The sequence below is a fragment of the Vigna unguiculata genome, chromosome 9 (genome assembly GCF_004118075.2).
Source record: "Vigna unguiculata cultivar IT97K-499-35 chromosome 9, ASM411807v1, whole genome shotgun sequence".
Classification (NCBI taxonomy): Eukaryota; Viridiplantae; Streptophyta; class Magnoliopsida; order Fabales; family Fabaceae; genus Vigna; species Vigna unguiculata.
Window position 1 is genome coordinate 39,317,343 of NC_040287.1, and position 16,895 is coordinate 39,334,237.

A 16,895-nucleotide genomic window follows, 5' to 3' on the forward strand; every position below is an offset into this window, starting at 1 on the left:
CTCCGTGTTCCGGAACAATAATAATAAAATTAATTTTATTTTAAAAAGTGATAATATTATATTTATTTATTCTTTTCATTCTATTTGTTATTAGAAATATCTTTAATATTTCAGATACTAAACTCTCATCTTCATGTTCATTCTTTTTGCATAATATTTTATATCAAAGTAAAAATTAAAAAAAGGCGAAACTTTACAAACAAAAATGTCAATAAAATATTTAATATAAGACATCAAATATAAATTTAACTTTCTGATAAACTTTTTGTGATATATATAGCGTTATTTTTAGATATATGATATAATAATTATTTTTTAGCAATTATTCGGAATAACATTATATTAAAGATAAATTAAAAAATATTTTATTATATTTTAAGTATAAGTAACTACATAAACGTTCAAATTTAAGGTAAAATATGTAATTAAATAAATAGAAAATTTTGCTGCGTTTCAATTTTTTATTTTATGTAGACAACGGAGTGCTTATAAGTTTTAAAATTATAATTCCTTTTTAGTAGAGAATTAGTTTTAATATTTTTAATTTTACATTTAATTGGATTTGATAAAGAGATGAAACTGCATGTAACAGATGCAAGTTACTTAAGAGAAGAGAGTTAGAATTATAAGTAACTTTTGAGTTTTATTTTAACTAAAATTCTTAATTTTAATTTTGTTCTAATTGAGTTTGATTTTTTTAATTAAAGTCTCATTAAGGAACAAAAGTAAATAGGTGTTAAAGATGAAAAAAAAATACTATTGAGTGGTAATTCTGCAACACATATTCATCCAAAAGAAAGCTAACAATGCTACGGTGGATAATCTAACAAAAATAATAATCTATACAATTTTGTTTGATTTAAATAAAAGATACTTCGTATAATTCTATAATTTTAAGATTTGACAAGTAAGATTTAAATAAAAGATACTCCGTATAATCCTATATTTCAAGATTTTACCAGTAAAATATCGATTTAAATTCCATTACAAATAATATTAGTTCAATAAGCAAATTGACAGTCGAATTTGACCTCTGAACTATGTGAGAGTACATGAGAATTCTATTCGAGTTATGGTTAGATTTTTTTTTGTCCACCGGTAAAAATAATCGTGGTGAACTGTGCCAAGAATAAATAGGGAAAGTTGACCTTGATTAAAGCCAAATAAACACTTTTAACCTCTCAGTTACTCATGCCAAAGTCACTCCTACTAAGACAGGCTAAGTTTTGTTAGATAGAACTATAAAAGATAGGGATGAAGAGTTTATTTAAAAGATCATTGCAGACAAAAAATAAAATCAGATGAAGAATAATGTCATAGAGCTTGAGAAAAGAATTATTCCTTGATAATTGGTAAGTCCTTGTTAACATTTATGCGACCTAGATTATATGTTATTGGCTTACAAGCTCTCCTAAACTGTTAAAAACAAAGAATAAATAATCCAATTATATGACTCTACTCTAAGTATGTAGAAACACTTAAAATTGTTAGTATCAGCCCAGTTAAATAATGAGTACAAAACGGAAAGATTCATTTCACATCACCAGTAATCGCCACAAGAACATATCCCACCTCTGAAATGATGAAATCGATTTGCATCTCTCAAGACAATTTCACGCTTAAAAACTTTTGATATATATTTGACTGCATTGTGACAATCTCCACACACTCTGAGGTTTTTAATTACCCTTAATGTAGTGGATGGAGGAGTTTTCATAAGCCCATAAGCTATTGCTAGCTTCTCACTGTGATAATACAAAGAACACTCTTTATCTTCTTCTTCTACATCAACAAGTGCAAAGTCTGTATCAGGGGCATATCCTTCTTCTCTGATCCTCTTCATAACAGACTCCAAATTATTATATATCAAACCAGTTTCTTCATGTGACCTATCGCCAGCTACGAACAAATGCACTTTGTTCTTCAAATCTATCCAACTAAACCCCGGATCCTTCTTCACGTTTACTTTTCTCATCATATTTCTGGCGCTCACCACATTTTCCCATTGGTTAGCGGCAGCATAAACATTGGATAAAAGAACATAAGCTGCTGAATCTGATGGCTCCAAGGTCAAAAGCTTCTCTGCTACACGTTTTCCTGTCTCTTTGTCTACCTGAACCCTACAAGCATTAAGTAGTGTTCTATACATTGAAGCAGAAGCTTCAAAAGGCATTGATGATATCACCTTTTCAGCTTCATGTAGCTGCCCCCCTCGGCTAAGGGCATCAACAAGACAAGAATAGTGCTCAATCCCAGGTTCAATACCATAGTTTTTCTGCATGGAATAAAAATTCTCATAAGCTTCGGATATCAAACCAGAGTGGCTGCAAGCAGAAAGAACCCCTATAAAGGTAACTCTATCCGGCATTACACCCCTAGATTTCATGTCTTTGAAAAACTGGAGGGCTTCCTCAGCATTTCCGTGTTGAGCTAATCCTACTATCATGGCATTCCACGAGGCAATCCTCTCTGTGTTCATTCTTCTAAACAACCCACGTGCCTCTTCTATGCTCCCACACTTGGCATACATGTCAACGAGTGAGGTCATCACAAAAGCATCAAAAGCACAATTTAGTTTTACAATATTTGCATGAATCTGTCTCCCTTGTTCTAATGCTGTTAAAAGAGAACAAGCTTTGACAAGGGTAGCAAAGGTATACTCATCAGGCTGCACCCTGGAAAGTCTCATCTGATGGTATGTGGAAAGAGCATGATCCTCTTGTCCATTCTCCACACATCCTGATATCATAGTAGTCCAAGCAACATCATCAGGTGAGGGTATCTCAGTGAAAACCCTGCTTGCACTTTCCACCTCTCCACATTTTAGATACATGTCAAGAACACCGCTAATCACAAACAAATCTAAATTAAACCCTCTTTTTATGACAACACCGTGAATTTGCGTCCCTTGTGCAAGCCCCACCAATCCCCCAGCAGCTTTAGCTGCATTCGCCAGAGTAATCTGATCTCCTCTCTCTCCACTCTCCTGCAATATCAAATAAAGCCTCAATGCCTTGTGAAAATCATCACGCATTATGTATCCATGCATCATAGCATTCCAAGATGCCAAATCATCTTGGTTAACGAAAAGAACTTCTGCCTCCTCCGTCTTCCCACTCTTGGAATAGACATCAATAAGAGCTGTTGAAACAAACGAATCCAAGACAACACCAGCTTTCATTGCGTAAGTATGAATCTGTGTGGCAAGATGGCAACCTTGTTCAAGAGAGGAACAAGCCCTCAAAACGCTCGCAATAGTGAATTGATCCGCCAACGGGCCATAACGTAATAAATCAACAAAGAACCCAACAGAACACTCCTCCAAACCATTCAGTGCAGAGCCAGATATCATTGTGTTCCATGATATCAAATCCACTTCATTCATTTGACCAAACACAGATCTCGCACGAGAAACTGAACCAGCCTTAACATACATATTAATAAGGCTGTTTCCAACAGAAATAACTTGATCCAGTTCCGTCCTCATGACAGCACCGTGAATCTGTTTCCCGAGTTCAAGGCAATTCAAACTGGCTGCCACAGACAACATCACAACAAAAGTCAAGCTGTCACAAGCAGCACTTGACTTTATCATATCCCTAAAACAATCAACAGCTTCCCAAGCTTCACCTCTCTGAAGACACTGAGACAGTGCCTTGTTCCATGCAATAACGTCCGAATCGTCACCGTCGCGGATAGACAATTTTGTGGCATAAGCTCGAAGCTGCTTCAACTGCGATTCGAATGCAGTATTTCTACTCATACCAACCCGCGCGAGAGTACGAAGAGTGACGTCATCTGGACGCAGTCCCGTTCGGTGGAACTCTGAGAAGAGAAGCAACGCTTCGTGTTCGAGACACGTGTCGACGTAAGCCTTCATCATGAGGTTCCAGAGCACAACGTCCCTCACGGCCATTCCATCGAACAAAAGACGCGCCTCTCTGATTCGTCCAAACTTGGTGTAAATGTTGACGAGAGCGCCGGCCACGAACACGTCCCATAGTAAGCCGATCTTAAGGGCGTAACCGTGGAGGGACGCGGAGGCGAAGGAGGAACCGGCGAGGAGACACATTTTGAGGACGGGGGCGAAAGTATGGCGCGTGGTGGACACGGTGGAGTGGCGGAGGAGACGGAAGAGGTGGAAGCCGTCGTAGGGGTTGTCGGCTTGCGCGTAGGCGGCGAGGATGGAGTTCCAGGTTACGAGGTCTTTGGCGTCGTGGGGCGTTGCGTCGAACAGTTTGCGCGCGGAAGAGAGGGAGCCGCATTTAGCGTACATGGTGATGAGGTTGTTGGTGAGGAAACGTTCGGGATGGTGGCCCGATGTTAATATGCCGGCGTGGGCGCGCTTTCCGAGGGGCAGGTCGGAGGCGGCGATGGCGTGGCGGAGGATGGAGAACCATTGAGGGGGAGAGTGGGGGTGTGAGAGGGAAAGGGAGAGGGAATGGGAATGGGAATGGATGTGGTGAGCGCGTGGGGTTAATGCGTTGACAGTGGAAGTGCCTCGTAGTCGTAACTGCATCTTGGCACTGGGAACTCAATCTCCGACCATGCTGGGTTCATTCAAAACGAGTTTACTTCATTGTTTTTCTTTGCTGCTTGGACTTGGAATATGGAAGTTGGAACTCCTCGGGTTTGCATTACGGCGGGAATTCAGAACATGGACGTCTTTCTTTCTAATTTTTCTTTTTTTAAATATGTACACGCTAAACTAATAAGAAAGAAATCATCACTGATATTACGTACAATTTCTGTTAACAAAAAATGCATATTACAATTCCTCGATAGTTTTGATATAAATTTCGATCAAAACCAGAGTTTTACTTTATTATTTTGACATCTAATAACTGCCAATGTAAAAAGTTCTGATCTTATGAGAAAAACATTTATAGAATCGGATCTAAATCTTAAAAAAATCAATAAAATTATTGCAGATGGTAGTTTATCAATTGTATTTTATTTATTATATTTTAGAAAAGAGGCTGGTAAAAATGAAAAGTAGAATATGTTTAAAAAAATTTAGTAAACTTTCAGCAAATAATAAAAAGTATTTTTGATATTATTTTTTAAATAATTATTATAAAGTCAACAAATTTAATTATACATGACAATTTAAAATTGGATGACAGTATAAAATACCCTACTCTCAATACACAATTTTTTTTTCATTTTTTTATAGTCATTGTATCACTTTCATAAAGTACATTCCATTTTCTAAGTCTTGTGAAAAAATGGTAATAGATCGCACATCGAGCCACTTGGTTTTTGAAATACATTATCAGAATATAAGTTCTTTATTTTTATTACATGTCATCATGGGAGAGTTTAGTCCATGTGTTGACTAAAACAATGTAAATCTCTTACTCGTAAGGAACAAATATAATTTCTTTTTCTCTCAAGAGGTGTCATTTAGTATCTTTCTTTCCACGAACTTTTTTGGGTAAGAAAGATAGACAGCAATTATAATTTCGGTCCCCCATCCGTGAGGGTTTCCTTATTTACATGAGAAGATCCAATCACCCAGATAATACCGAGGCCACGATCACCGCAGTAAATTGTTTGGCATTGAATCTAATTTGCAAAATCAATTGTTCTATGCGTAATTGAGTCCTATCGATTACATCTGAATGGAAAGGGTAAAAATGGAATTTAACAAGGAAATGAAAATTAGGGTACAAAATTAACAGAAGGAAAATAATCCCATAATGTGAAGTCCTGCTTACTAATGTAAATCTGATGTCGTCGCTAAATCTTAATGATACAATTCTGCTACAACCCTTCTCTTTCCTTCTCCCCTAACTGCTTTTTTCTTTCTCTTTTTTCCTGTTCTTCGGGCATATACAGATACAACAATGACTAAAATGTCCGTGATCCCGGACTTTATACCGTGTCAAAAAACTTGTACACATCCTTGGCTGGCTCAATATATCACAACGCGAAGTAGGCCTGGCTGAGGTTCCGTGAAGTCAATGCCCTCTTCAAGAAGAAAACGCTGTACAGCTATTGGAAGTCTTGCGGGAGTGCGGGAACCCCTGGTATGATGACCTGTGCCCACACAAATATACACCTGCAAACGCTGCTCAGCAGCTATGGCAGTGCTTTTCAGCACACTCAACTCATGTTTCAGCACATGAATGGCTTCACTCGCATGCAACCCATGTAGGTCTATTATCCTCTCGTGTCCTCTTCCATTGCCCTGCATCTCTGAAGCAACTGGATTTCTGAAAAAAATCAACACTTGTAATCACTGAACCAGAACCCAAAACTTTAGAGCAATGTAAGTAAACATTCTGGTTCGTACAATAATATAGCATGGTACTCCAGGTAGCCATTCTAGAGAGAAACTGTTACGAGGTGACCAAGAAAAAGGTCGAGCTATTGTTATCCATGGATTAAAAGTACTCTCAACTCGAGCATTTCTTCCAAAGCAACCAGGTAACAAATTGGCATCACAAAATTCTACTTTAAGGGTTCAGATTGTTCACACATCTTAAATAAGTGAGACAATAACTCACCTTCAGACCGACGTGAGCACGGCAATAAAAAACATTTGAGGAAAAGAAACGAGTGGTAAGTACGAAAAAGGGTAGGGACATCAGAGGGAACTCTTTCGTGTCAATAAACATACATAACAGATTGCTGAGGGGTAGCAAAATATTTTAACATCATGATGCCATATTATACTCCCTTTAATCCTGTATAATAATCGCTTTATGAAAGAAATTTGGTGCATAAAGAGTATTTATATCACATTGAGAAAAGTTTTCATGTGTGACCTATTTCCCACAAAGAAAATCTACGATCATATTTACCAGGATTTAGATTTAAAGGGGAGAAGTTCAAATGACATTACAAATGTCATGTCACCAAAAATATTCAGACTAAAAGTTATGGACGGAAATTTAAATTTTATCCCAAAATTTAAAAAAAAATGCTTCAATGTCAACAATAACTCTTCGAAAGATAATAAAATAAAATAGTGCATAACAAAACAAAATGAGGAACTGCAAGTAGTTATAATTAGTGAGAGAAATACAAAAATAGTACTCTTAGTACAAATGTTACTTATCATTGATATGGAGAGAGAATAAGTGAGTTATAAACAATAAGAAATAGAGAACAAATAAATGGTGCATTTGGGTGATAAAAGTATTTAATTCAATTAATATGGCTAGAGAAAACTTAAAGGGGTATTATAGGTATAGAAACAACTATGATACTGGAACAGAGAGAGTGAAAGTTTTTTTATATCCAAACTTAAATGGAGAGCGGGAAGGGAAGCATTGGGGAACAGCAAACCTCTGACGGTAAATGGATTCTTGAGCTTTTCCATGAGCTGCCTTCATATGCATGTTGTGAAGCTGCCCTTTAGCACTTAGTTCCTTTGCCAGGGCTTTATTACCAATAAGGTAAGCTTGACGAGCCTGTTTCAAATTAGAAACGAATTAAAATCAAACGAAGAAATAGATTCAAGACCAATGCCTCTAGAAGAGACTTTGTTATTTGATTCTTGAACTAGTATCATCACAACAGTACCAATTGAATCACACACACACACACACTAAAAGGAGTTGAGAAAGTCAAGGGAATGCCAATAGAATCAAATCAAGAGGTGTGTAGCCAAAACCATTATTTTAAAGTTTTGATAGCCAGTAACTTCGCCAAAGCATGAATTTGAAAACCCACCTGCTCAAAATATGCATTACGTAAGCATGCATGATCACGAGCCTCTTCCCGCAGCTCTGAATACATATTTGCTGCCATGCAAAATTGTTAACGAAAATAGTGCACAGAGAAAACACCCCACAATTGAAGCATTTTAACATAAGTATTTACCAACAGCATCACCGGTATCAAGCCAAATAGGAGCTGCCCGAGCTGAGCCACGGTTCTGCAATCGATCACCAAAGTGTGCTCTGGCCTGTCCACCATTGTAGCCACTACCCAAAACATTTGAATTCCTACTTGAACCTATAGCAGCATCACCAGAGCCATTCTTGTCATACTTCCAAATACCACCAGAATCCTGAGAAGCCAACTTTCTAACAGCTGAAGCAAAGTCAACAGCACCTCTAGATGGAACTGAAGAGCTAGATTTGAAAAGCATCACATCACTGTCAAATGACTGGTAAGGATTTCGGCTTTGCTGGACATTATCAACCACGTATTTAACTGAAGCAGCCTGGCCATCTGGTGAAGTAAGTGAAGGAAAGTCCATTGCACTCAGATTGGGAGCTGACAGAGTCTTTGAATTCAAAGTTTGATTGAAACCACCATCAACTTGAAGCTGCTACAAATTTGAACAGGTGAAGAGAGAGATTATCAACATAAGGTTCCTAGGTTAAAAAATATTCCAGAGAAGTAATTACTAATCATAAGAGATGACTATAGAATTCCACGAAATGGAGAACAAATTGTACTGCTTGATGATATACAAATATATGGGTGTGTCTCATGAAATGCCAATGGCCCATTGATAACATGAACAGGGGACTATAATTACAATTAAAATCAGAGTGTAGATCAAAATTTTTTGAAAAAAAAAAAACAAGATTATCATCTCTAACAACACCCTCCCCAGTACCAGGCAACTGCAATTAGAAATTGGAAGCTAGAGGTAGGTTGGACCTGAATCACTTCACAACTTTATAGAGAGCCGGATCTTCCCTGCCAAAACAAGGCACAGGTATTGCTCTAAATACTTAGTATCCATCCCATCATACTTAGCTTTGTCCTAGGAGCTAATATGGATAAACCTCTCAACAAAAACATACAAGAGAAGACTACAAAAAATTAAGGAGTAAGACAAGTCAAGCTTTTACCATAAATTGAAATCAACTCGTGGAAAAATTTAAATGATTCCAAAAAAAGTTGAGGAAATGAGTTGATTTTAATTCATGGGAAAAGTTTGATTCATTTTACCTCAATTCAGTCAATGTCATTCTCCTATATGTGTTTCCAGAGAAGTTTATTCAAATGCTCTAGACCATACTGCATTGCAACAAGCAGAAGATAGATGTTGACCATAAATATAAATGACAACACATACATTTTCACAATCAAATGCATGAGATAGAGCTTATAAGGAACCATTATTTGACAGCATGTCAGTTAACATATTAAAATCAACCTACCTCTAACTGACTGAGCATCTCAGTGGTCAGATGTAAATCACATCCATTGGCAAAGTAAGCTTCTGCGAGGCTTTCTGCTGCAAAACCAGGGAACAGGGAAGCTAAATACTCCAAAGGATTCAAATCTGTATCATCCATAATTGCATTTTCAGCCAAAACATCATTTAAGTATCCATGTCTACTGTTGTCATCATAAGCAATCCCCTCTTGACCACTGCTAACAAGCTGGTCAGCGCTCCCAATTGGCCCCTCCCAAGGCTTTGCCAGAGCATTCAAAAAGCTTGTAGAAGATGGGTCCTCCCTGTAGCTTGAATGGGAAAACCCTATTTTATCTACAAAGCTATTGCCATTATTATGCGGTTGAGATATTTCCTGCTGCTCATTTATTATATATTTACTTCCTTTGGAAGAAGGAAACCTGGAGGCTTCATTGTCCTCATGTATGGATAAACCTGCTAAAGGAAGATCATCCAGACCTTGAGATTCATCTTCTCCCATGACCTTGAAATCAGGGGTAATATCATCAGGGAGCTGACATCGCCAGTATTGATGCACCTCATCATCAGAATTATTTGAAATGGATGATTCTGATCTATCTAAAACTGCTTTCCCAAGAGCTCCAGCAGCCGAAAGCCCTGCTGCTGTTGCATCTACCGAGCTGGTAGTCCCAGGTAATGATGATGATCTGAGGGCAAAAGGAATAAACTCTGCTGCATTTGGATTCAGAGTTGTTGCCTTGTTTGGGCTTAATAGCTTTGCATCCGTTTGGGATCCTTTCTTGGATAAGTTCATTATTAACTAGAATATGGACAAAATAACTACAACATAAACAGACTTTAAAAATAGAAACAGCACATGTCCAGTCAGCCTCAACCAAACCCTGAAAATGGTTCAATATCATCATGCTCATTGATTAACCAGACTGCTATAAAGAGAACAGGAAAAAGTAAAAAAAATTCACCACAAATCCATACATCGTACAACAGATAAATGATGATTTCAGTAATATCCCATATAACATAAAAGTGCCAAATAAATAACTCGATATAGAACTGCAGTTGCAACTATTTTTAATATCACTGCAATGAACTATAGCTTGCCATTTTCGTCAGTTGGACTTAAAAGTGAAACTTATAAAGGTAAACTGAACAAAAAAGGAACCAGCACAAATTACGGAAATTATAGTAAAATTTACACACACAAATAAGTTCTGGCGAACGCTGACCAATTTCAGAATGACAGAGCAGGATACGATTAAAACCCTAAACATCTCGAACTAAATAACATAAAACGTCACAAAAACAACTTCTAAGAGAAATTAAACACCACCGATAATTCCCCGACAGTAACTACATAAAACCCCCCAATAACACAAGCCAAAGCACCAAAAACAAAAACCTAGAAATTTGAAACGCGAATTTCACACTAACATCAAACAAAACAGAAACAACAACAACAATCGAATCAAAGCTCGAGCGCACAGAGAACGCAACCTCCAATACGGAAGCCAGGAGGTACAGAAGAGATCTCGAGCAATTCAACGCCTCAGAAAGCAGACTCAAAAAGTACATAACAACAGGAACAACAGCAATTGAAGACAAGAAAAAAAATAAATTCACGAAGGAGAAAGCGAGAGAAAAAGATCTGAAACAAATGGAAGAGTGTAGAGGAAAAAATATTGTATACATATATTTATACCTTCGCGTATCAAATCGAAGGGATCCATGGGGATGAGATGAGAAAAGAAGAGAAGAAAAAAAGTGAAGGTGATTGTGTTGTTTAATATTGCGAAAAATTGAGGTTGGGATTATCCAATATCATCTCAAGTACGAGTATGATTATCGGGTCGGGCTTCTTCTTCTTCTCTCTCTTAAGTCTTACCTTACCTCGCTCTTTTATTTCTTTTTCTTTTATTATTATTATTTTTTTTTTTCTCTCTGTGGATTCTGTTTCGAAACCTCTTAGCCAATACAATAGCAGCAGCACCAGCACCACAAAAATACGAAATAAGACACCGAACCTTTGGCCACTAGATTTCACCCTTCTCGCTCTATAAAATCACACTCTTTACTGCACACACTGTTCACTGGGATTTGGGAACAAATACGTTACCTTCACTTCTTAACTTCCATGCAGTTAATGCTTTTTTTTTTTGTCAGAAATTATATTTGTGAATAATTTTTGTTTGTATATTATACTCTCTTTGTATTAATATAAAATACTTTTAAAATAATCATAAACACAGACAATATTAATCAATTTAAAAAAAAAGTGTGACCGTTGATGAATAAAAAACACACATGCTCTTAACATGCTTAAATACCTTTTTGTCCTCATGTTCGTAGTTTTGTTGCGGATAGTCCTCATTTTGACATGTTTAATATGATCCTCATTTTTACCGAATGGTTAAAATGGTCATTATTTTTGCAATTCGTATTTTATTTAGTCATTTTTTGTAACGTCATTTAAATCATTAACGGAGCATTGTACAACTGCCACAGTTTGTATTAGGGTGTGTTACGTACGTAGGGGTGGCAATGCGGGCCGGCCCGCCCCGTTTAGGCCCGCCCCGCATAAGGCCCGCTCCGTCCCGCACATTTTATGTGGGTCGCATACTCTGGCCCGCCCTGCACATACATTGGCCCGCGGGCCCGCCCGCTTTTTTTTTAATTTATTTATTTATTTTATGATAAAACTTTCAATGTTTAAAAATTGGGAAACTTTAGGAAGTTCACAAAATTAAGTAAAGACTTTGAGGAATTAGATGATAAATTGATAATTCAACATTTTTATCATATTCATACTATGACATACACAATGTATTTTTTAAATTTTAGCACAATAAAAATTACATAATACTTGTCTTTTCCAATTATACAAGAATTTGAAATGTTAATGCAAGAGTCCATAAAAGAAGTAATTAATATACACAAGTGCAAGTTTTTTTTTTATTTTATGCGGGCTTGCAGGTCGGCCCGTGCGGGCCGCAAGCCTATGCGAGCCGAGCCCACGCGGGCTTGCGGACTCAATATCCTGGCCCGTCCCGCGTTTTTTCTGCGGGCCAGACCCTAATTGCCATCCCAATACGTACGTATACTGTACCGGAGGTGTGATAATTAGATATTTGGAGATAAATAAGTGAGCTAGGGGTTTGGTAAGGAATGTTTGGGCAGTTTGTGAGTTTTAACAATCTTGTTCCTCCATTCCCAATTAGTGTTGTTGCAATCTTCTTCTTTGTGCAATCCCATTATATAGGTATATTATATTGTCCCAATCTTCTTCCTTTACCTCTGGTTGTAATCGTTGGAGGCAACCGTGTTGTATTACTTCGTGCACTGTTGGTGGTTCAACAAGAAATGGATTAACCCCGATTTGTAGTTGCGGAGAGATAACAGCTTTGAGGATGGCAATGAATGTGGATGCTCAAACATTGTAGTGCATTTTGATGAGGATGAATTAATGTTATGAAATTAACTTCTTCCAAACTTAGATCAATTTAATTTTTCCCAAGCTTATATCAATATCACTTACTTCAATGGTCAGATTAAGATGTCATTTTGAACACGTTGGGATCAAATTAATTCATTTCTTCATTTAACAATAGTACAAAACATATTGGACTTTAAAATATTACACACAATAACAGTACGAATAATACAATAACAAAAATAAAAACAGATTATACCCAAAATTTTCTACCAATATTCTTTGGAGTTCTTGTTATCCTCAAAGTTGTCATCTCTCTACAGATACAAATCGGGGTTAATTCATTTCTCGTTGAACCACCTACAGTGCACGAAGTGATACAACACGGTTGCCTCCAACGATTACAACCAGAGGTAAAGAAAAAAGATTGGGACTGTAACATACCTATATAATGGGATTGCAGGAAGAAGAAGATTGCAACAACACCAATTGGGAATTGAGGAACAAGATTGTCAAAACTCACCAACTGCCCAAATATTCCTTACCAAAATCCTAGCTCACTTATTTATCCCAAATATCTAATTACCACACATGTACAGTACACGTAACACACCCTAATACAAATCGTGTCACCTGTACAATGCTCCGTTAATGATTTAAACGGCGTTACAGAAAATGACCAAATAAAACACAAATTGCGAAAATGATGACCATTTTAAACATTCAGTAAAAATGAGGATCATTTTAAACATTTTGTCAAAATAAGGATCATTCACAACAAACACTACAAAAATGAGGACAAAAAGTATTTAAACATAACATTTAACATTTATTAGAGAGAAAAAAAGATAGAGTAAAAAGTACATAACGTCTGATGAAAATAATAGTTTATATTTTTCTAAAAACATGCCTGTAACATATAAGAGAGGGAGTATTTGATATTTAGAAAGGAAACAAAGAAGATAAATAGAAAAAAATGATAAAAAATAATATTTAGTTATATCATAAAGTACAAATAAGTGAAAATGAAGAAAAAGGGCTAAAAATTTGAGTGATTGCCTTTATTTAAAACTTTATATATAAAAAATTATATTAAAAATCATACTATCATTTTCAATCCAAATTTTAAAGCAATCATTTGTAAAAAAAAAATACAAGACTCTTGATTCACATTTAACTCCAAAACTACAATAATCAATTTGTCATTGTATAGAGAAAATAAGTTTTAAGATGACATGGATGCATTACATCTATTTTGCTTATTTAACCAAAAGTCAAATGCTTTATTAGATTATATACATATAAAGACTTCTATTTGAAATTTATTTTTTAGATTTAAGTACTGTATGTCTTATGCGAAGAAAGTCATTTTCTCTAGAAAAAAAACTATATGTTGCACCTAAATATGCTCATTTATAGCATATTTCTTTTATAATTATGTTATTAATATAACGTGTCATAAATTTTGTCAGTGATTAATTTTGGTAAATCACATTAAATTTATAAACTAGGTTTATATTTCTTTGTTCAATATTAAAAATGTTAGGTCTATCCAGATAAATTCATTATGAAGACATAATACTAATAAAACTTGAGTCAAACCACATAAAAAATTAATATTGTTCTCATCCTAAAATTTTAAAACAATAAATTTACGAGCTTTTATTATATAATATTCAACCTTTTCATTCAAACGCTAAAATTCACTTACATTTCTAAAAATAAATAAATAAACGTACGTAAAATGAAATGTGCTTATTTAGCAGTCAAACAAAATGTTTTTGTCGACAATAAATAAGTGTCAACGTTTTCAACTTGTATCATGCAATATCTTGAGTGAACTTTGTGTGACAATATTATTTTGGTTTTATAAAATGAAATGTTGATAAAACACAAATACGATTAAAGATGATTTATTTTTTTGGCCACTTACATTTGGTGTGTTAATTTTATGTGGGTTAAATATGTTTTTGATCTTTCAAGTTTTAGTGAATTTTAAAATTAGTCCATATTCAAAATTTTATACCAATTTAGTCATTTATCTTTATAAATGCGTGAATTTAGTCCTTATTACCAAATTTTGTTAAGTTTATTTAACATTTTAAATAGATTTTATGATAATATTAAAGTTAACATTGGAGTAAAAATGTGTCAATGTGTCAAACGGGATAAATAATTCAAATACTATCATGAAATGCGCTTGAAACATCATAAAAAATTTAACAATTTTTTGTTAAAATGACTAAATTCATACATTTTTAAAGATAAATGACTAAATTGGTCAAAAATTTTGAAGAAAAACTAATTTTAAATTTTACTGAGAAAAAAAAATTATTTAACCAATTTTCTGATAGAACTTTAGGGTAGGTGTCGGGGTTAGGTATACACATAAATTGTAGGTTATGTCCTATTAATTTACCTCAAACAAATGTCAAACTTCATTCCCTAGGAGTCGCATTGACTTGTATTCTAAAATGAAAGAAACATTATTCGAGTGATTGATTATATTACAGGATATATACAATTTTTTTCCTATATATTTTAAAGTTTTAGTTCTTTAAACAAAAATTAACCATTTTTTTATTTTTAATTAAAATCTCTCTCTATAACTACTTATTATAAACATAATGGGTGCTGAATATTATAACCATCGTGAATATGATAAATTTAGGTTTTACTAATAATACAAGAATACAGATTATATAAATGAAACTATTTGATGGTAAAGGTTAGTAGAAATTTCTCCACCTACTTTATTGAACACGTGCAAATTCTTGGTGCATAGGAGTGTCATTATGTGTATTAAGAAAGTCTTTTTATCATAAACCAGATATTAATCTATATAATACTCCTTCTCTAGAATGCAATTAATATTAAATTAAGTGAAACAAAATGCATTTTCGTCTTGTAATATTACTATTCTTTGACAGACCTAAAACTGAAGGATATAAGAACTATATAATATATTAACTACTTTGGAAAATATAATATTCAATATATATATATATATATATATATATATATATATATATATGTGTGTGTGTGTGTGTGTGTGTAAGAAAATAACGGAAACAAGAAGTTGAATCTGTTGGTAGGGGATGAAATCTGGAATAATAAATGAGATTGAATTTAGTACAAGGAGTACCTGAAAATTAGTAAAAGTAAAGCAACACATATTAAAGATATTGCTGTGTCAGATTCGATCTGAAAGTAAAAGTATCCTATTTTCGTAAATATTATGGGAGCACGTACACATAAATTATTATATATTTGAAAAAAAATCTTTATAAGGACTTCTACAAAAATTAAGAAGTGTTTATTTATAAATAAAATTAAAAAATATTTTTTTAAGAAATATATGAAAATTGTTATAAATTAATTAATGTATAAATTAATATTATGTTTCAAATAAGTTTCTCGACAGAATAAAATTAGAATAAGAAAAAGTGAAGAATGAGTTGGTTGTCTTTGGTAAGAACTTTTAATTGCTATTTACACCCCTCTCTTATTTTACAACATCATCACCCTCCTCTATATTTAATTTTTTGCTACAATGCAATCAACAAGTTCAAAGAGCCCTGATTTGTTGACACATGGTGAATTTTCAATCTCAACCTGCAATTTATTAAGCTTATATTCAAATATTTAATTTATATATTAATTAAATAATTTAATTCAATACATTATTATTATTTAGTTGTTTCAAGAGTGTAGAAGGCATATAGCGGTATCAAAACATCTTTTCCCCCAAATCCAAAAGTGAAGTCTAGCTTTTTTTAATATCCCTCTCTACCCATAATATTATTCTCACACGCTATAAAAATATTTCCATTAGTCACACGATTCTTATAATTACTTTTAAATACATAATTAATTAAATATTGAAAACTAAAGCATATATTACATTTAATTACGATTCTGTAGTTAGTTCACGGGTCAAGGCAAACAAATAAATTCTCACAGTCTTTATCAATTAAATGACTAGTCTGATTTTAAAAACATTTCATGTTATTTTCATCCATTTAACCATCATTCTCCTAGGGTGGGGTTTAGCTGCAATTAGTGTTACGAATAAGTCAATAAAAATAAAAAAATAAAAAAAAAATAAAGAAGGACAAAATAAACTATATCAAGAATTTAACCTGATTTTGTGTACGTTTTATATTTTATGTATACACGACTGACTACAGTATGAAGTATTTTATTTATGTGTATCCATCAAGTTTTATACAAATTGCTTATATAGCAAAATAAAGAATTACATCTCAGAATTTTAAACAACATGAAACTAAATCAAATATTATAATAGTAACAATTTGTTCAATTAGTTAACAAATA

General features: G+C 34.2%; 2 protein-coding genes across 3 annotated transcripts; both read right to left on the minus strand.

Moving 5' to 3' along the window:
* Positions 1 to 1,467: 1,467 nt before the first annotated feature.
* LOC114164613 (pentatricopeptide repeat-containing protein At4g33170) lies at positions 1,468 to 4,685 on the minus strand. Its single transcript, XM_028049342.1, has one exon. The coding sequence runs from the start codon at positions 4,517 to 4,519 to the stop codon at positions 1,541 to 1,543; it is 2,979 nt and encodes a 992-aa protein (XP_027905143.1). The 5' UTR covers positions 4,520 to 4,685; the 3' UTR covers positions 1,468 to 1,540.
* Positions 4,686 to 5,541: 856 nt separating this feature from the next.
* On the minus strand, positions 5,542 to 11,116 carry LOC114164614 (polyadenylate-binding protein-interacting protein 7-like). 2 transcript variants are annotated; one of them, XM_028049344.1, is made up of 6 exons: positions 10,830 to 11,116; positions 9,132 to 10,011; positions 7,834 to 8,284; positions 7,684 to 7,754; positions 7,297 to 7,421; positions 5,542 to 6,218 (listed from the first exon to the last, which is right to left on the minus strand). In XM_028049344.1, the coding sequence occupies exons 2-6, from the start codon at positions 9,921 to 9,923 to the stop codon at positions 5,918 to 5,920; spliced, it is 1,740 nt and encodes a 579-aa protein (XP_027905145.1). In that variant the 5' UTR covers positions 9,924 to 10,011; positions 10,830 to 11,116; the 3' UTR covers positions 5,542 to 5,917. The 2 variants fall into 2 exon arrangements, with proteins under 2 accessions (XP_027905145.1, XP_027905144.1); XM_028049343.1 differs by having other exon boundaries at positions 7,834 to 8,287.
* Positions 11,117 to 16,895: the final 5,779 nt, after the last annotated feature.

Excerpts from the sequence above, each read along its gene's own strand:
- LOC114164613 (XM_028049342.1), bottom strand. The coding sequence starts at position 4,519 with ATGCAGTTACGACTACGAGGCACTTCCACTGTCAACGCATTAACCCCA.
- LOC114164614 (XM_028049343.1), bottom strand. The coding sequence starts at position 9,923 with ATGAACTTATCCAAGAAAGGATCCCAAACGGATGCAAAGCTATTAAGC. Across the intron at positions 8,288-9,131 it reads AGATGCTCAGTCAGTTAGAG|CAGCTTCAAGTTGATGGTGG; the intron begins GTAGGTTGATTT and ends TCAAATTTGTAG. Across the intron at positions 6,219-7,296 it reads GAATCCATTTACCGTCAGAG|AAATCCAGTTGCTTCAGAGA; the intron begins GTTTGCTGTTCC and ends GATTTTTTTCAG.